General features: G+C 45.5%; 1 protein-coding gene across 13 annotated transcripts in view; it reads left to right on the top strand.

The window, feature by feature from the left end:
• The window catches only part of ZNF236 (zinc finger protein 236), a 192,479-nt gene that overhangs the window by 104,484 nt on the left and 67,887 nt on the right, over positions 1–20,108 (top strand). For 12 of the 13 annotated variants that reach the window (XM_050941761.1, XM_050941762.1, XM_050941767.1 and 9 more), the window contains 6 exons: positions 7,367–7,518; positions 7,696–7,908; positions 9,007–9,289; positions 9,904–10,007; positions 16,061–16,426; positions 18,393–18,538. In XM_050941761.1, the coding sequence (XP_050797718.1) occupies positions 7,367–7,518; positions 7,696–7,908; positions 9,007–9,289; positions 9,904–10,007; positions 16,061–16,426; positions 18,393–18,538 (1,264 nt within the window). The remainder of the gene's footprint in view (positions 1–7,366; positions 7,519–7,695; positions 7,909–9,006; positions 9,290–9,903; positions 10,008–16,060; positions 16,427–18,392; positions 18,539–20,108) is intronic. The other variant, XM_050941759.1, reaches the window with a different exon arrangement.

Raw genomic sequence — 20,108 nt, 5'->3', positions numbered from 1 at the left:
ATCCCCATCATTACGGCACCGCTCCTCACTGTAGGAGGTGCCCCATCAACGCTCGCCTGAGTAACGGCACCAGCCCACGGCCCGGCTGGCCTGCTGGAGTCCCCAGCATTGGTCCAGGGATTCCAGGCAGCGTTCCTCGGGCTCGAAGTGGTGATCACCAGTGGACTGGCACAGACCCGCAGAGGCATGGCACCAGTGCTCAGAGACCCAGTACCGGAAGCATCTTAGCTGCTCACCTAGCACACGGCACAGCTCTGCGGTGTCAAGATGCTGGTCCCTGGATCCATGGCACTGGTCGCCGGACCAGCAGTACGGCTCACCGCGAGCGTGTTGACGGTCTCCAACTCGTCAATTGTCCGGCTCATGCTCCCTTTCCCGTTCGACAGAGTGGCACCACGAGCGAAGCATAAGGCATCAATCACCGGGGTTCCATCACTAATCCACTGAACACCACAGCCAGTCACCAAGATCATGGCACCGTGATCCGTTGCCTTCCTACAGATCCTCAGCAGAGGCTCGGGACCAGGGCCGAAAGGATTGAGGTAGACAGGAGGCTTCAGTACCGATCTGGTCCCCCAGACATGTATCCCTCTCCTCAGGCTCTGACAGTGAGGAGGAGATTCTGCCCATGGGCCAGAGCCAGCTGTCGGGCATCGGCATTCCCTGCTGGCAGCCAGTGACAGCATGGCCACATGGCCAGAGGCCTGCCCCTTGGCAACTCTGAAACCTGAGGGGCCTTGGGGGCATCCAACAAACTGTTGACAACAGTCTACCGCCCACCCCCGAACTCAGACATGGAGTCCGAGCAGGCTCCCCAGGTCCAGCCAGCCTTGGATGAGGCTCCAGTGGTAGTGGCGGCAGAGTTGGCAGACCCACCTGTATCTGCCTTCTCATCGTCTTCACCTGATCAAACGATAGCAGGACCCTCTACCCAGTTTCCTAGGACAATGCCAAAGCTCACCAGGAGCTCTGAAAGAGGGTCACCTCCAACTTGGGGCTGGAAGCCGAGGAGTTGGCAGAACCCTCGGACTCCTTGTTCGACTTACTTAGTGTGGCAGTCCCAGCCAGGGTGGCACTACCTGTGCACGTGGGGGTGGCAAATATCACCAAGGCCTTGTAGCAGACACCTTCCTCACTGCCACTCATCTTCAAGTGGGCAGAGCAGAAATACCATGTTCCTGCCAAGGGGTACGAGTATCTTTATACCCACCCTGCCCCAAGCTCACTAGTTGCGTTGGCAGCCAATGAACATGACAGACAAGACCAACCGGGATTGATGCCCAAGAACAAGGAGGCAAAGAGGCTCAATTTCTTGGGTAGAAAAAATTGTTCTACTTCCAACCTCCAGCTGAGTGGCCAACCCCCAAGTCCTACTTGGTTGCTATGATTTAAATATCTGACAGTCCATGCTGCTGAAGGAGCCCAGGAAGAATTTCCTGGTGATCCTGGACAAGGGTAGGGCATTAGCCTGGGCATCCCTCCAAGCTGCCTCAGATGTGGCTGACTCTATGGCCCGAACTATGGCCTTGGCGATTTCAGTGAGGCGGATGTCCTGGTTGCAATTGTCGTGCCTTTCAACAGAGGTTCAGCAGTCCATCTGAAACCTTCCATTTAATGGTCTAGTGCTGTTTTCTGAGTAGACAGACAACAAAATTGCATGGCCTGAAAGACTCGAGGGCCACTTTGCGCACCCTGGGCCGGCCTATGCATGCCGGAACTGGCAAGGAGGTGGTTTAAGCTGCAGCAGACCCATAGATTCAGCAGCTAACCTTGGTCAGAGCCCTTCCAGAAAAAGGGCAAGGGCTATAAGCACCAGCAAGGCACCCAGCCAGCTTTCTCCACTCACTTGAGCTCCACCCTGTAACCAGCAGGGTGGTAAGCAGGCATTTTGAGTGTGTGCTCAAGGGCCACCTTCCAGCCTGTATTCTGCTCCCTTGTTATTTTCCAGCCGCCAGTCACCTTCCTCCCTGCCTGGGCCTCTGTAACACTGGACCGGTGGGTCCTCAGCACAGTAGCAGGGGGATATATCCTCCAGTTTATTTCTATCCTTCCTCTCCCATGCCACTTCCCCGTCCCTCTTCAGGACCCTTGTCATGAGCATCTGCTTGCCCAGGAGGTACAAGGCCTTCTCTGAGTGGGAGCCCAGGAGTAAGTCCCACTGCACTTAAGGGATACGGGGTTTTACTCCTGTTTTTTTTTTTTTTTAATCTCAAAGGCCAAATGAGGTCTATGGCTCATCCTCGACCTGCAGAACCTTAACAAGTATCTCAAGAAGTTGAAGTTTCATATGGTCTCCCTGGCGTCCATCATTCCTCCCCAGGAGACTGGTACACCTCCCTCAGTTTGAAAGATGCTTGTTTCCACATACTGATTTTCAGTGCTCACAGATGATTCCTACGTTTCATGGTTGGGACTGCCCACTACCAATTTGTGGTGCTCCTGTTTGGCCTGGGAGCAACGCCAGTTGTGTTTACCAAATGTATGCTGGTGGTGGTGGCCTGCCTCAGATGTCGGGGTATCCAAATTTACATGTACCTTGACGACTGGCTCATCAGGGGTCTGTCCAGATCCAATGCATCGAGGTGCTTGCGAACCACTTGTTGAGCACTGGGCCTGCTGAGAAACGAACAAAAATCAATATTAATCCTGGTCTTGCGGATAGTTTATTGGAGCGGTTCTCAACTCTACCCGAGCCAGAGCATTTCTGCCAGACGACAGGTTCTGGGTCATGTCAGATCTAATTGCCAACATTGCCACACATCTGCTCACCACGGCCTGGGTCTGTCTCAGACTACTGGGTCACATGACAGCATGCACGTATGTTGTCCACTGTGCGAGGCTCAGACTGCACCCCCTTCAAATGTGGCTAGCCAACAGTCTATTCCCCATCCAGGCACCCCCTGGACAAGGTCTTCGCGGTCACCCCGAAATACTCACCTCTCTGCAGTGGTGGACTGACCTGAAGTTGGTGCTGGAAGGACTGCCCTTCAAGAGTCCACAACTCACAGTCTACCTGATATTGGATACCTCCTACCTTGGTTGGGGAGCACATCTTGGTATGCTGCAGACTCAAGGGCCATGGTTTCGGGAGGAGCTTGTGTTACATATAAACGTCAGGGAGCACAGGGCCATCTGCCTAGCCTGCAGAATCTTCCTACGCAAGCTTTCTGGCCAGGTAGTGCAGATGTTGACAGACAATATTGCCTTGATGTTCTACATCAACAGGCAAGGGGGAGTGTGCTCATCGGCTCTCTACCTGGAGGCCCTACATCTGTGGGACTTCTGCATCCAGCATGCGGTGCACCTGGAAGCCTCGCATCTTCCTGGTATCCAGAAGAGGCTGGCAGATCACCTCAGCAGGTCCTTCTATCACCATGAGTGGTGACTCCACTCGGAGGTAATCGAGGCACTCTTCCAAAAGTGGGGTCTTCCTGAGTGGACCTGTTCACCACCAGACAGAACAGTAAGTGTAATCAGTTCTGCTCTCTCCAGGGCCTTGGCAGGGGCAACCTTTCCGATACCTTTCTCCTGTCATGGTTGGGAGACCTGATGTACACATTTCCACTGATTCTGCTTATCGGCAAAGTCCTGTTGAAAATCAAGGGGGACATCATGAGTCGTCATGATCTCCCCAGTGTGGCCTCACCAGCATTGGTTCAGTGCACTCATGGAACTGGCTGTGGCAGCCCTGTGGCTACAGGCCAGCCACCCAGACCTGTTCTCAGATGACCGCAGTCGGCTCCTGCACCCAAATCTTACCTCTCTCCACCTCACAGCTTGGATGCTTCATGGCTGAACCCAGAGGAACAGGCCTGTTCTAGTAAGATTCTACTTTCTAAGAGAGCCTTCTGTAAGTCCTTCACCAGAGCAACTTACGTAGCGAAGTGGAAGCTCTTCTCCTGCTGGGCATCGGAGTGCAACATCTCCCCGACCCAGTTGTTTCTGCAGTCCATCCTGGATTACCTGCTTCACTTAAAGCACCAGGGCTTTGCCTTCTCTTCGGTCAAGGTGCACCTGGCAGCCATATCGGCCTTCCACCCTCGCGTCCAGGGTAAATTGTTCTCACATGAGATGTGTGACTGGTTCTATCACAGAGACCCACTTGAACTGTGTTGCAGTCGACACATCCATGAACTCCTACTAGCCTCCGGTGGTACTGCTTGGGAATCCCCTATAATGGAATGGAAATGAGCAAGCACTTGAAGAAAAGACAGTTAGTTACCTTTTCGTTACTGGCGTTCTTCAAGATGTGTTGCTCATGTCCCTTCCATGACCCACCCTCCTTCCCCACTGTTGGGAGTTTCTGGCAAGAAGGAACTGAGGGTGGGGGGAGCCAGCAGCCCCCCTTATACTGGTGCATACGCATGCCACTCCAGAGGGCACCAGAGCCAGTCCCCTACAAATGACACTGAGGGGAAAAAATTCCAGCACCAGTGCATGTGGTGAGCGCACACACCTGCAATGGAATGGACATGAGCAACACATCTTGAAGAACACCAATTACGAAAAGGTAACTGTCTTTTCTGTCCCGGACACATTCAAAAATGTGTTTGCCAGTTGGCCTACCTCTGAGGCTCACCTGACATAAAACACCTTCCCAATTGTGCTCTTCTGTAATGTGTCATTGCTCAGTGGTATCTCTCTGAAAAGCTTACTTTCTGGTTCTACAACCAGAACAATTTTCCCCAGGAGTTCTCCATCGCTGAATGGTTTCCTTGCTTTCCCCAAAAGTAGTGAAACTTTAAAAGTAGCCACGCAAATCTGATCCACTTTATTCAAAAAAATCTCTGAGCTGCTGCTGTTGTATTTTGAACTTGGGTCTTGCATCATGTAACAGTTTGCACCTTATGGTAGTTCTGTTTCAAGTTCCTGTGCATTAGTGGTATATTGACGTTGCATTGCATCAATTTTGATTTGATGAATTTCTCTCTTACAAGCAGTGCACACTGCAGCTTGCTCAGAAAGTGAATCAGACAACTTCAGAAATACAAGAAACTGCTTTTACCACTGGTCTTGAAATGTTTGTTTTTCTTCCATCCATGTTTTGCTTTTCTTAGCAGGAGGTGGGACCATCTCTATATCACATTCAGGGTCACATCCTGGTGCTGATTTGTTGAAAAACTTTGATATTCGTTCGTGTCTTTAAGTCTTTTGCCTTCTGCCACAAACAATCTCAGCCTGCTCAAACACCACACAGTGACGTTGTCGATGATGACATTGACCAATAGCTGCTTACGGATCTACAGTAGTGGGAGATGTACACACAGTATGAAAACGTTTTGTGACTTGAAAGGAAACCACACCTATGTAATTCAGCTCTGGCTGAACTGTAGCAATATGTGGAAGGGAATGAGTATGCATTATGATTTATGGCATTTACAAGACAACTTTAAAACTTGGCATTTCTGCAATTGTTGGGGCACTCGGGTACATAGGAGTACTTTGACTTCTGTATTTGGGGCAGCAGGGCAATGTGGATTTAACCAGGACTGAACAGGGCCTTAGGGGTGGGTGATGTGGGCAACTGTACACAGTGCAGTGGTGTGGGGAGCGCCAGGGTCAAGAGGCAAGGAGCAGTCCAGGCCTGGGGTTTGAGGCCACGGAAGGAAGCTCAGGACAATGGGGAGAAGGCAGCAGGGCCCATGGGTGATAGGTGGGGAGCCCAGAGAGGCAGGTGGAACTAGGGATATCATAGAATGTCAGGGTTGGAAGGGACCTCAGGAGGTCATCTACTCCAACCCCCTGCTCAAAGCAGGACTAATCCCCAGACAGATTTTTTGCTCCAGATCCCTAAATGGCCCTCTCAGGGATTGAACTTACAACCCTGAGTTTAGCAGGCCAATGCTCAAAGCACTGAGCTATCCCTCCCCCCAGTAGATGATGGGGGCAGTGCTTAATTTCTAATGAAAGAAGTGTCAGGGCTCAAGCTAGGCAGCCAGGGAGTGGCGGCTACTGGTGAGTGCCAAGTGTGCTGTGAAAAGTGATATTTGTATCTTTGTTAATATCACTTTTCACAGCAAATCCTGGCAAATTAAGACCTGGATGGAGGGTTGGAGGGGTGCTGCCATGCAATTGGGGCTGATGATCGGCACTTTGGGCCAGCACCCGCAGGAGCCCAAGGTTGGTGCCTGCTGCTGTGTTGGCAGGGCTGGGGATCATTGTCAACTCCCACGTGTCCAGGGGTCAGCACCTGGGCTCCTCACCTGCTCCAGCATGGCTGGAGCTAGGGGTTGGCATCCAGGGCCAGCATCCGTTGCTGTGTGAGCAGGGCTGGGGGTCAGCACCCCCGCCATGTGTCTAGGGGTCAGCATCCAGGGCCACTGCTTGGAGACTGTGGAGTCTACTGCAGTGTGACTGGGGCTCATTGTCGGCATCCAGGACGAGCACCCGCTGAAGCCAGCTGCCGTGTGATTGGTGCTCCTTGTCTAACGCAGGGGATCAGCACCCTATGCCACGTGGCTGGGGGTTGGCACCTGGGGTCTGCCCTTTGGATCTGCACCTGCTGCTGCATGACTAGGGCTGGGGGTAGGCACTCAGCTCCAGCACCCGCTGGAGTCTGCAATCGGCGCTGGAGCTATGCACCCAGGGATCGGTGCCCAGAGCCCGCGCCCGCCAGAGCCCAGAGTCAGCAACTGGGGCCTGCAGCCAGGGCTGGGGGTTGGCACTTGGGGTTCACAGCTGCTGTCACATGGCCAGGGTTAGGGGTCAGTGTTGGCATTCGGGGTCAGCACTTGCCTGGGTTTTGGCACCCGAGGTTGGTGCTTGGGGTCTGTGCCCACTGTCTCTACTCCCTCCACACACCCTCGCTGCTTGCTTCATCAGCGTTGTATGTCCCATCTGTCTCCAGAGGTGGTGAAGGGCAGAGCATCCAGGAGTAATTGGGAGGGGGAGAGGGCAGCTGATGCTTTGCTCCCTCCACCCCCGTTCACCACCCAGGAGGCTGTCATGGCCACAGGGAAAGCCCCTGGTGACCACATGTCTATACCTGAGGAATTTATACTTTCTAAAACTGTGTATTTGGAAAATATCTCTGTATGTTTACCTACAGAATTGTTTTATCTGCTTTGCTGGCATTATCTTACTAGACCATAGCAAAACAAAAAAATACTACTGATTATATCAAAGCTGTGAATGCTGCTTGTACCTAACTGAAGTGGTCAAATACTCCCTATATAACTTCACAAAATCTGAAAAACTTTGAGGACACGTGATTTAAAATACATACATTCAAGAATAGGAGTACACATACACTGCTGTTTTCCTTTGTTTAAACAAGAATGACTTACATCAGTAGAGTTCAAATAAAAGGCAATAATAAATATCAATATAGCACAACCTGAAAACTACCATTTCTTTGTTTAAATAGATGTGACTATTGCAACAAGGGTTTTAAGAAATCCAGCCATTTGAAGCAGCATGTGCGATCACACACTGGTGAGAAACCTTATAAATGCCAGCTGTGTGGCCGTGGATTTGTTTCCTCAGGAGTTCTTAAATCACATGAGAAGACTCACACAGGTAATGGAGTAGCTTTTTAATATTATGTTTATTCATGGAGTACCCAAAAGCCTCACTTATGAAAATACATATTTGTTTATATGACTTCCCTTTTGGAAGTTGCTGTTGCCTCTTAATGTTCTCTATGTGTAGGTGAATCAGACAAGTAAAATACATTATTTTTTCTGTTACTTTAAGGAGTTAAAGCATTTAGCTGTAGTATTTGCAATACAGCTTTCACTACCAATGGCAGCCTTACCAGGCATATGGCAACTCATATGAGCATGAAGCCTTACAAGTGCCCATTCTGTGACGAAAGCTTCCGAACAACTGTTCACTGCAAAAAGCACATGAAAAAACACCAGACAGTCTCCTCTGCAGTAGCAGCAACTGGAGAGGCCGGAGGAGGAGGTGAACAACTTTTTTGTTTGTTTGTTTGTTTTTTCTTTTTTTTCTTAACTGTAATAGACCTTGACTGCAAACCAGGCAAAAATGATTATCAGCGGATTGCATTCATGTGATATTAGCACTATAATTTATGCCCAATAAGCCAGTAAAATTGCTCCTTTACATTAACTAGTAGAGGAAACAGAACATACTTATGAACAGGTCTGACACATTCAACCCAGCAATAGTTTACAATACATCTATACATGGTATCCCATCCCAATGTAATTAATGGTCTTTGCACCTTACCGTAATTTATTAAAAATTGTTTCATGGGGCAGATATCAAGTGACTTGTAAGAATACTTTTCATATTTCTGCTTTGACTAAGATCTTCCTTTCGCATTCTGTCAATCTGCTCCTTTTCTGGCTTCAGTCTCTAGCTAAAAAAAGGGTTATTTTCATTCAGATCATATAGCAGCAAAAACGCTCACTTTTTATTGGAAATGTGTGTGGACACTTCCATGAATTCAAGATCCCACAAGAGTGGATTTTTTTGGGTCTTTCAGTATTTTCTACAGAGTTTTAAAGTGTAGTTTTACTCTAAAACTCTAAAAATTCCTTTTTTTTTTAAGTATAAGTAAAGAAATGATTTTCTGCAGAACACCAGGTCTGGATACTCAACTTGAAATCTGAAAGTCATGTAGGGTTCTTTCTAGCTCCTTATTCACTAACTATAAAGATTCTGTATTTCAGACTTAATTAACAATTTTTTTTGATGTGGGTAGAGTTAGAATCCAGTATACTCTCTCCCATAGCTGTGTTCTCTGAACTAGGCAGTCTCCCATAGTGGAGTTAAGGTTGAGAAAACTGATCAGTAATTTGGTGTAAAATACATTATCAAGACGTTGTAATTTATCATAAAAACAAGCATTATAAAACCAGGAAATTTAGCTTTAAGGTTAAACTTAAAGGTAACCCAAACTTCCATAGTTAAGACACCAAACAGCCTTAGTTCTTCCATGTAGACACATCATACAATAACTGTGATTTTGATTAAGGTGTGTTAGTGTTCGTAATTGCAGTTTAGATTAAACTGATTTTCTGTGTGGTTTTTAAATAGTTGTATGTGTGGAAGAAGATGATGAAAATTCTGAAAGAACTGCTTCCAGAAAGTCTCGTCCTGGTGTCATCACTTTCACAGAGGAAGAAACAGCAGAACTGGCAAAAATTAGACCTCGAGAAAGTGCCACAGTCTCAGAAAAAGTTCTTGTCCAGTCTGCTGCGGAAAAGGACAGAATCAGTGAGATCAAAGATAAGCATGCAGAACTGGAAGCGGAGCCCAAATACGCAAATTGTTGTACTTATTGTCCCAAAAGCTTTAAAAAACCCAGCGATTTAGTCAGGTAAGGCGAAGCAGAGGGTCATGCTTTGGGTGTATTAATTTCTTTACTGGACATTTAACAGTACTAGCTTTTTATCAGACTTCTTATAGCCAAGTTCACTTTTGTCTATCTCACTATGCATTATGGAGAATCACTAGCAGTTATATAGCAATTTTTCATTTCCAAAGTGATCTTACACATACTAGTCTCTGTAATGTTTCCTTGCTATTTCATTCTCTAGAATTGACCACAATTGCTCTCTTCTCATATTTCCATTTCCCTGAATTAAGTTAGTAATTTAAAAGCCTTACAATGAATAATTGTATGCAGGTGTTTTGTAACATTGTGGGTTTTTATTGCAGTAAAATTTTGGTATCTATGAAAAATCTATTTGGAGAATGAAAAAGAATTGCAGAAATCTTAAAAAAAAAAAAAAAAAAAAACTCGCCTCCCCTACAGAACACCCTCTTTCCAAGAGCTCTGAGTATGTAGTATAACCTTACATTTAAGTTTAAGTACTTCTGAACTTTTTTTAAAGATCTATAATAGATACAAAGTGATTGGTATGGAAATTAATATGTTTGTTTAAGAAAGCTAACCAACACATATATTCAGGAAAACATGTTTTTGTCTAGGCATGTTCGTATCCACACTGGGGAAAAACCATATAAATGTGATGAATGTGGAAAGAGTTTTACTGTAAAGTCTACTCTGGATTGCCATGTAAAAACGCACACAGGTAAGTAGGAGTTTGAACTTTTGTATTTGCAGCCCCATTAGCTATCTTCTTAATGGGCTCTTTTATCTGTAGGTATTGGAGGATATAGTATATTTCACTATTAAAAGCACAATGTTAACATTAGATAACACTTTTGAGTCCATAATATCTTTTATAGTGGTCGCTGATAAAACCTATTGTTTTAACATTGTATGTATCAAAAGGTTTATGATAAGCTGTGTCAGGGAAATATGAGCAAAGCATGGCTATATGTTTTACTTTCATACCTGTTGGAATAGTCCAACACTTTGGGCTGGTCTTCACTACGGGGAGATAGACACTGCGCAGTCGATGAAGCAGAGATCGATTTAGTAGGTCTACTGAAGATCCACTAAATCAACTGCAGAGTGCTCTCTGGTCAACCCCAGTACTCCAGCTCCCCAAGAAGATTAAGGTAAATCGACGGGAGAACATCTCCAGTCATTGCAGCACAGTGAAGACATCGGGGTAAATCGACCTAAACTACGTTGACTCCAGCTACATTATGCACATAGCTGAAGTAGTGTAACTTAGGTCGACTTACCCTGATAGTCAAGACAAGCCCTTAGTGATGCTCTTGGCAGGAAGGGCAGGGTTTAGGGATTATATACAATTAGAAAAGTTTTCTTTATACAACTCATGAGCCAGAAGGTACTTTTTCTTGTCTGATGAGTTTAAAAATGAAACCGATTTAAATATCTTGGAACACTAAGTAGAAAGTGTTTGGGCCATTTTTCTGCAGAAGGAGTTTGGGCTGGCATTAATAGTCTTTCTCTAAATTGTTGCAATAATTGCAGTGTGTTACCATGACTAGCATCAGTAGATTGTAAATACCTGTACTAATAGACTTCTACCATAATATATGTATGAAGTAACAAAACTTTTTCTGAGTATCTTTTGGTATTAGTTTGTTATGGCTGAACTTTTACGACTTATTCATACAGCCCCTTCTGAAGTAATTTATTACTCCTGGAAGTAATGGTTACAGAATCAATATGTTGTGTAATAATGCTCTTTCTGACCATGTAAGAAAGTGACCCAAGTGGTTTATAATGCCATAACCTAAGATTATCGTGTTTTATGAAGACCCCTTTCATTCCAAGGGAGCAATATTTTTTCCCCCACTGTCTAACAAACTCCAGACAGTATCTGTGTTGATGAATGTTATCCCAAACTTGTTTCACTGAACAAAAGTGACCGCCTCCTTGTTGAAGCTATACAATCCTACCCTAAATAATCTGTGGACGTCTGAGTTGCTATTCAAGAATTTAATAAACAGTCCTGTGATATCAGTTAAAGCCACATCTTGACTAGTAACAATTCTAGGCCGAACAGCCTTCCACAGCCTCGGTATTCAGTTGTAAAGAGTTGTGGATTGGGCCAACCACAGAGCGTCTGGGAGCAGGTTAGTCTTGTCATAAAGAACTGAGTTTAACTTGTTCAGGAGTTAGAGAGTTTGGCAGAGGAAATGGCCAAACAGTAGTCATAGTTCACTCATCACACACACGATTGGCTGAAATCCTTCCCTCAGTCACTTTTAGAGAGGTCTGAAATGTTATTCTTCTCTGGTATGGGTGTCTGTATATACTATGCTGCCCACAGTTCTTGTTTGGATAGGAAAGAACAAACGTAAAGTATGAGAGTTTGTTAGTACCTTACTTGAGCAACAGTGTGCCAGAAGCATGTGCTGCTACTTTGACTAATTGCACATGTGCATTCCACTATACAAGAATGTGTGCACAGTTATCACAGATTTTTTTTCCCTCAGCAGTGCCTGTCAGGGCACTAGTGTGCCCTTAACTGCCACCTGCAGCTGCATGCAGGTATAAGGTGTGGATCTGCCCTGGCCCCCCTCAGTTCTTTCTTACCATCCATAATGGTTGTTGGCTTGATTCTAGCCTTGCTATTGCAAGTTCTTCTTCAAATAGTGTCCGTGTGGGTGCTCCACTGTAGGTGTGGTAGCATCCCTGTGCGTGGGATCAGAGATCTTTGGTAGCATTTCCTGTTTCGTGCTGTGAGTGGCATGTATATAGCGCTGAGTGGTCCAACCACCTTCAGATCCCTCTCAGTTGCCCTTGGTCTGGGATGGTATCCCTGGCAGAGCCCTTCGTTTGTCCAAGAACCTTTAGTAATATTAGTGCTTATGTTGCAAGTTTGTAGTTATTGGCTATTTCTTTGATTTTTCTCTCTTTATAAACTTTAAAAAAAAAAACACCACATTTTTTTCCTTTGCTCTTTCCTCCCTGTCTCCATGAGCGACGGTCACTCATGGTGCATATGCTGAGTGAGAGGGGCACTTATTAAAAAAAAAAAGTGCACCTGCTGCCTCAAATTGAAGGCATGGTCCAGAAAGGACCGTGAATTGAGACTAAAACTTTTGTTAATGGAGAGCTCAGTGTGACTAGTCTCAGATCCTGAATCCAGTACCTCTCTCTCTGCAGTGGTCACCATTGGCATTGTCATCGGCTAACCCCCACTTGCTGCCTACTACTAAAAGACAATTTAAACTCTCCTACCCAGATGAGAAGAAATGGGCCCTGAGCTCACCCATCAAGGAGCTGTCTCAAAGAAAGGCATCTCCTACAATATCTGTAGCCTAAATATCTTCAGAGACGTGGCCTAGCTCCTATGACCATCCGGTCACTTGCACTTACTGGTGTTATTGAGAGGTCCAAGGCAGGACCACATAAAGGAATACTGTCACTCGGGATCAAGAAGGACAGTTCAAGGATCTCAAAATTGGCACTGACCACTTCAACTAAACAAACGACTTTGAGTGCATCAGCACTGTCCAAGCCCTCTGCACCTGTGAATCACGTGGCAACATCTACTGGTGGTTCAACAGAAAGCATTCCACCTTTGGTGCCAACAGTATCCATAATCTCTGCACCAATACACACAACCACCGGTTGCTCCTGCCAGTACTGCAAGAGTTCTGATGTGCGTGAGAACTGATAGTCTCTGATACCCTGGAGTTGCTGCTCCTCCAGACCGACTTCTCCATTGTTTGTGCCTCTCCTCTGGAGACCCAACGCATACCACATCATTCTCCTTCAGCACTAAGCATGACACCATCCTTCTATAGTAAGGAGGAATACTCCATTGCTCCTTGCACCCTGCCGTCATATCAAGAGGCTCCACACAGAGAATCATACTGCCACCTTCGATATCCAGCCAGTGATTGGAATTGAACCAGGTCTTTGGTATGGACCCCTATCGATGCTACCCCATATGCTAATTCCCACACATTGGCCCTATTGGGACCCTTAGGCCACGTATAGGTCACTCTTTCCCAAACTGCCAACAGATCAAACACAGGCACAAATACATTGTCCATCCTCATCAGTGTCTAGGCCTCCTCACCCAGACTTATTAGAAGAGCATGAGGAAGATGTTACACCACCAGCGAACATGACTTCATCCCTTGATGAGACCATCATGTCACCACCTCCAACATTGGCTGATAATTTAAAACATTTTCAAGAACTAGTCTGCAATGCTGTGGAACATCTCCAAATTACACGAGAGGAAGTTAGACAGCTGCAACACAAGTTACTCGTCATCTTACAGAACTCCACATCGGTAAAGATTGCATTGTTGGACCCAGCCAAGGTAATCTGGCAGAGACCCTAGCATGAATACCACCTGACTTTAAGTGAGTGGACAAAAAGTACTATTTCCCCGCAATGGACATGGAATTCCTATTCTCCCATCTTACTCCTAGCTCCCTGTGGTCAGTATGGTGCCATGGGAGAGGACGGCAGCACCACTCCAGGGCAATCCTATCTCACAGGGACAGTCTCAAAGCATATTCCTTAGCTATGCTCCAGTTTCACATTGTTAATTATGAAGCAGTTCTAGCCAAATATAATCATATGAACTATTCAGAATTCTCTGAATTCAGTCAACATTTCCCAGAGGACAAAAAAGACCAGTCTGATCCAGCACGACATCTGTGGTAATGACAATGGTGACAAATCATCTCCAACAAGTGAATGTTGGAAATTGTCAGCAACAGGTATTCAGTTCTATTCCTCGCTCTTTCCCCACCACCCCATCCCTCTTCAGGGACCCTTCTCACAAACAGCTTCTACGAGAAGACATAAACCACCTTCTGAGACTGAGATCTGTAGAACTGGTCCCATTCCAACACAGGGAAAGGTTTTTATTCCCACTGTTTTCTAATCCACAAGAAATCTGACAGGTGGAGACCTATCCTAGATTTGAGGAACCTCAACAAATTTGTCAAACTACATGATTCAGTATGGTCATGTTATCAACAATAATCCCAGCACTGGAATGGGGACTAGCTCTTGGCCCTCGACCTCCAAGATACATACATCTATATCACCATACACCCTTCCCACAGATAGTTCCTTAGATTTGTCCAGGGTCTGACCATTACCAATACAAGGTACTACCTTTTGGCCTTTCGACAGTGCCCAGGGTATTTTCCAAAGTTCTCGCAGTGATGGCAATGCATCTCTGAAAACAAGGGATTATAATATTCCCATATTTAGATGACGGCCTCATCAAGGCTCTGTCCAGAATCAATGTGTTCCAAGCCATAAGAACGATGGTTTTTTTTTTCGAAACTCGCCCACTAGATAAACATGCAAAAAATGACAGACACCAGTTCAACCTCTGAATTTTATTCGGGCCCAAACTGGATGCTAGAAAGGCCAGAGCCTTCCTCCCAGCTCACAGATTTTACATGATAATCGTTCTCATCTCTACTGTGAGAACCAGCCTACAGGTCTCCACAAGAACTCGTCTACAATTGCTTGGTCATATGGAAGTGGCCATGTTCATGGTAAAACACACCAGATTATGCATGCGCTGCCTGCAGGGATGACGACAAACAATGTACATAACCCACAGACAGCCTGCACAAACCTCTCTTGTTACCACTCAAAGTCAAAGACTTATTAGACTGGTGGATGCAACCCTGAAATGTCTGCATGGGAGTTCCTTTCCTCCAACCACACTGTCCTTCATCCTGATGAACAGCACCTCCCTACTTGGTTGGGGAGCACATCTACAGACCTGCACAGTACAGGGTATGTGGTTCCCCTCAGAATCCGGATTGCACATCAACTTTTAGAATTATGTACAGTCCACAATGCATGCTTACACTTTCTACCAGTTATCAGATGGCCATAAGAGAAGTGATGGACAACATCGCCTGCATATTTTATGTTAGCTGATAGGGAAGTGAGGTCCCAATCCCTGTGCACAGAAGCACTAAAATTGTGAAGCTGGTATCCAGCATGGCATCAGCATCTCTGCCACATATCAACCTGGATGCCAGAATATGACGGCAGATTCACTGAACAGGAGATTCTCAGAAGAGGGTGTTAGACACAAGAGCCCTACAACACATATTGAAGCACTGGGGATTCCTGAACATAGATTTGTTCAGCAAACGCTGAGTGCCTACTATTCTGCTCAAGAGCGGGTCTGGGTCACCAATCTCTGGGAGATGCCCTCCTCATTATATGGGATGCACCTCTCCTCTACAACTTTCCACTCTTTCCCCTACTGTTCAAAGTGCTTCACCAGGTAAAAGTGGAATGGGCCAGAGTAATTCTCGTAGCTCCAACATGGTCATGACATGTATAGTATACTTACCTCATGCTCATGGCAGTCTGTCCAGCAATCACCCTGCAGTTGACTCCAAACTTCTTGCAGGACGAAGGCCAAATTCTCCTTCTGAATCTAGAACTTTTCCATCTGAAGACATGGTTCCTTCATGGTTCCAGGATCCAGAAGTAATCTCTTGAGAGGATATAAAGGAGATTCTTTTAAAAGGCAGACATACAGCAACTCATTATGCTTACCTACATAAATGGAAAAGATTTGGACTTGTGAGACCAAACATACCTCAGCTTTTTTAAAATGTCCAATATCTTTTTAACTATACTGCAAATTGAACTTCCTTTTCATATTTGTTTAGAACCCTGACTGTTTACATGGTTATACAGTACTGGTAATTATTGATTATTTCTTCTTTTGCTCTCTCTTTTGTTGTCCAGGTCAGAAGCTCTTCAGTTGCCATGTATGCAGTAATTCTTTTTCTACCAAAGGGAGTCTAAAAGTGCATATGCGTCTGCATACAGGAGCAAAGCCATTTAAGTGTCCACACTGTGACTTACGGTTTCGTACTTCAGGACGCAGAAAAACGCACATACAGTGTCACTATAAACCAGAAACCAAGAGGGTCAGGAAGCCTGTTACCCGTACATCTGCTGAGGGATTACAGCCAGTGAATCTTCTTAACTCTTCCACGACAGATCCCAATGTTTTTATCATGAATAACTCTGTTCTGACAGGTCAATTTGATCAAAATTTGCTTCAGCAAGGACTTGTGAGCCAGGCGATCCTTCCTGCTTCTATGTCAGGTAAAAATGAATACTTTCATTTGAGTTTAGTTAGCGAAAATACTAAGCTCTGATTTCTCTTAGAGAAAGCTTACAGACAAATTATAGTTCTTATTCAGATAAGACTTCCACTGAAGCCATTATTTGACTCTTCCTCATGAAGTGGTGCTTTCAGGAGTGAAGGTGATGCTTTCAGCAGTGAAGATAGCATGTAATGTGTCTATTAAGGATTCATTATTTTTAGGGGAGTAGAGAACATATTCAAGTTGAGCTTTTGTTTTTTTAAATCATTTCATTTTGTTGTGATGTTGCAGTAGTGCTGTACACAAAGATGAGGACAATATAGATGAAATAGAAGCCTAAATTAGAGATTCCACATTCCGGTTTATTTTAATTAAATTCTATTGCTCTTTCCTGTAAAATAAGAGAAAATTAGTGTTTTATGTACACCATTCATTTAAAAAAAATTTTTTTAACTGTAAGCGTTAGGTTATAAAGAAAGGAAAATTCACTTACGTTAGTGGAGGATATGAAGAAAAGCATTGAAAATGCAGAATTTTTACAGTTGCACAGATCCCTCCCTACAGTTAATTGTTCAAAGCAAAAATTAACAAAAATATTACAGTGAGCAAGGCAGAAGAAATTAACGTAAGTATGAGATAATATTTTCATAAGCGATTTAGATATTTAGGAGTCTAAGTCTTATTGAAAATAAATGATGTTAGCATCCTAAGCATTTTTGAAAACGAGACTTAGGCATCTAAGGCACTTTTGAAAATTTTGTCGATCAAACCTTCTTTGTAAGCAGGGACTTACCACAAATTTACTTCCATTTTCTTAAATGCTTAACATATCCATCAAGTTGTAACCACCATCATTTTAGCCGGTCTGGTTGGAGCTTAGCCTGTTACGTAGAACTCAGTGAAACTGGTTTCAGTTCACACAATATTGGTAAACATTAATTGGCAGGTTCAATTCGTGGGAGTTTTACATCCTTTTGAGTTTTGCTTGAGTGGAAAGAGGGGCCTTCAGAATATTCATATACCTCAGAATGGGGTAATGAACCTTCTAAGCCAGTGGTTCTCAAACTTTTGTACTGATGACTCCTTTCACATAGCAAGCCTCTGAGTGCGATCCCCCATTCTAAATTCAAAACACTTTTTAAAATATATTTATCACCCTTATAAATGCTGGATGCAAAGCGAGGTTTGAGGTGGAGGCTGATAGCTCACAACCCCCCATGAAATAACCTCACGAATCCCTGATGTTGCACAGGTATTTCCTGTAGATGTAGTGGGAGCAAATTTATCTTTCTGGCAGCACAAAGGTTAAAAATGGGGAAAGCAGAACAGATGGCGATACATCTGGCTGTTAAAATGGTTCTTATGTGACTTGTGAAAGGACATTTTTTATTTATTGTATAGTTTTTAAAAGATACAGGTCTGTCACATCTTACACGCATTTAACATGCGCGATTTCAGCTTTACGCGGTCGGCAAAAAAAAAAAAGAAAAATAACAATTTTAATACTGTACCTGTAATGTGAGCGATTCCACCCACCATTCAACTCAATGTAATTTTGACTATACGTGGTTTTCGCTTTACGCGCTAAGCACGGAACGTAACCCCTGCGTGAGATGAGACTCGCTTGTACATCCAGAGAGGGTGTACATTCAAAAAATGAAAATATTGAAATATTTGCACCTTTGTGTCTAGAAATCCAAAGTCATTCTGAAACTATTTTACTTTATGAACGAAGCTGGTCACTGCTTAAATAGTTTGATTTTTTTCTCTCTAAATGCATTATGCATATTTGTTTTAAATTTAAAAAATTAAGCATTGACTACTTAAATCTAATTTATTTTTCTTGCTTCAGAGAATTGCAAATGCTTAGATATTTCAGAATGATTTTATTTAAAAAAAACTGGATAAAAAGGAGACCAATAATGATAAAGAAAAAATTGTAATATGACTATTTTCTTTGGTAGCTGGAGGTGACTTAACTGTGTCCTTGACAGATGGTAGCTTGGCCACCCTTGAAGGCATACAGTTACAGCTTGCTACTAATTTGGTTGGACAGAATGTTCAAATTTCTGGAATAGATGCTGCCAGTATTAACAACATCACATTACAGGTAGGTTACTGTTAATTTCTATTAATAAGAGTGGATGGAGTGTTGTGTGTAGACTACCTGTGCCTTGGCAGAGCCCTGTTGACTTCACTTCACTGTACAGTGTGTAATTATTCCATGTTGTACAGTGTTAAAAATATTTTGTTTGTATATATGAGTGTGTGTTGAAAATAAAACTTAAGAGTTTCTGGTTTTCAGTGGCCTTTTTTCTGAACATTTTATGCAAATTTTATAACTCGCTTTTTATCCGTTAAAAACATTGGTTCTTCTTCGAGTGATTGCTCATATCCATTCCAGTTAGGTGTGTGCGCCGTGCGTGCACGCCGTGCGTGCACGTTCGTCGGAAACTTTTTACCCTAGCAACTCCAGTGGTCCGGCAGGTCGCCTCCTAGAGTGGCGCCGCCATGGCGTTTGATATATATCCCTGCCGGCCCACCCGCTCCTCAGTTCCTTCTTACCGCCGTGTCGGTCGTTGGAACTGTGGAGCGCGGCATTGCTGTCCTCCACGTCCCTAGCTCTCCTTCGCTTTTACGGTATCATAGTTGTAGTTAGTTGTAAATAGTTGTAAAAGTGTAGTGAGTTATTGCTGTTTGTAATATAGTTGTATAGTTATTAGTGGGTTTGGGCTGTAGCCCTACCCAGCACCGGGCCCATGCCTGGCTCGCCAGGATTCAAGCAATGCTCGGCCTATAAAAAGCCGATGCCGACCAGCGATCCTCATGACGCTTGCCTAAAGTGCCTGGGGGAATCGCACATTTCGGACAAGTGCCGCATTTGCAAGGCTTTTAAGCCTAGGACAAAAAAGGAGAGGGACCAGAGATTAAGGACTCTCCTAATGGAAGCGGCACTTAACCCGGTAACCTCGACACAGAGCGTCGCCTCTACGCCGGCACCGGAAAGACACCCCGGCACCGTCCTTCCCCGGCACTGGGACCCGAAGCAAGGCCCTCGAAGTCTGCGACTCCATCCAGGCAGACTTGAGTGGAGCGCCTGGCACCTACCTCGGCCGCGGCACCACCAGCAGGGATCCCGTCGACTCCGGGCCCTGTAGGTCCGTCGAGTCCGGTCCCTCCTAGCTCCCCCGTAAGATCTGGGGTTGAGCTATTGGTCCCTTCGACGCCAGAGACTTTCGCTTCGGCACGGGACCTGATTGCTCTTATGGAGCCTACCCAGCCTCAACCCCCGGTACCCCCAGTGCGGGTTGTATCCAGAGGCAAGCCGGCGACGATGCGAGCGCCGTCTCCGGACTCACCCAGCCGGCACCGGTCGCTTTCGAGGTCCCGACACCATGGACGCTCTCGCTCCAGGTGCCACTCGCAGTCCCGGCACCGCTCCCCTCGGCGGTACCGGTCGCACTTGCGGCGCCGGTCATCCTCCAGACAGTCCCGCTATTCCCGGCACCGGTCTGGATCAAGTCGCCGATACCGGCACCGAGACTCTAGCAGCCATTCCCATCGGCGATCAGCACCCCGGTCGACCTCCCGGCACCGCGTCGGTGGCAGGTCCTGGTCGACCTCCCGGCACCGCGTCGGTGGCAGGTCCCGGTCCCGGTCCCGGTCGACCTCCCGGCGCC

Source organism: Gopherus flavomarginatus, chromosome 2, assembly GCF_025201925.1.
Source record: "Gopherus flavomarginatus isolate rGopFla2 chromosome 2, rGopFla2.mat.asm, whole genome shotgun sequence".
In the NCBI taxonomy this organism is placed as follows: domain Eukaryota; kingdom Metazoa; phylum Chordata; order Testudines; family Testudinidae; genus Gopherus; species Gopherus flavomarginatus.
Note: the sequence above shows the minus strand (reverse complement) of the source record. Positions and strands in the feature narration are given on the sequence as shown.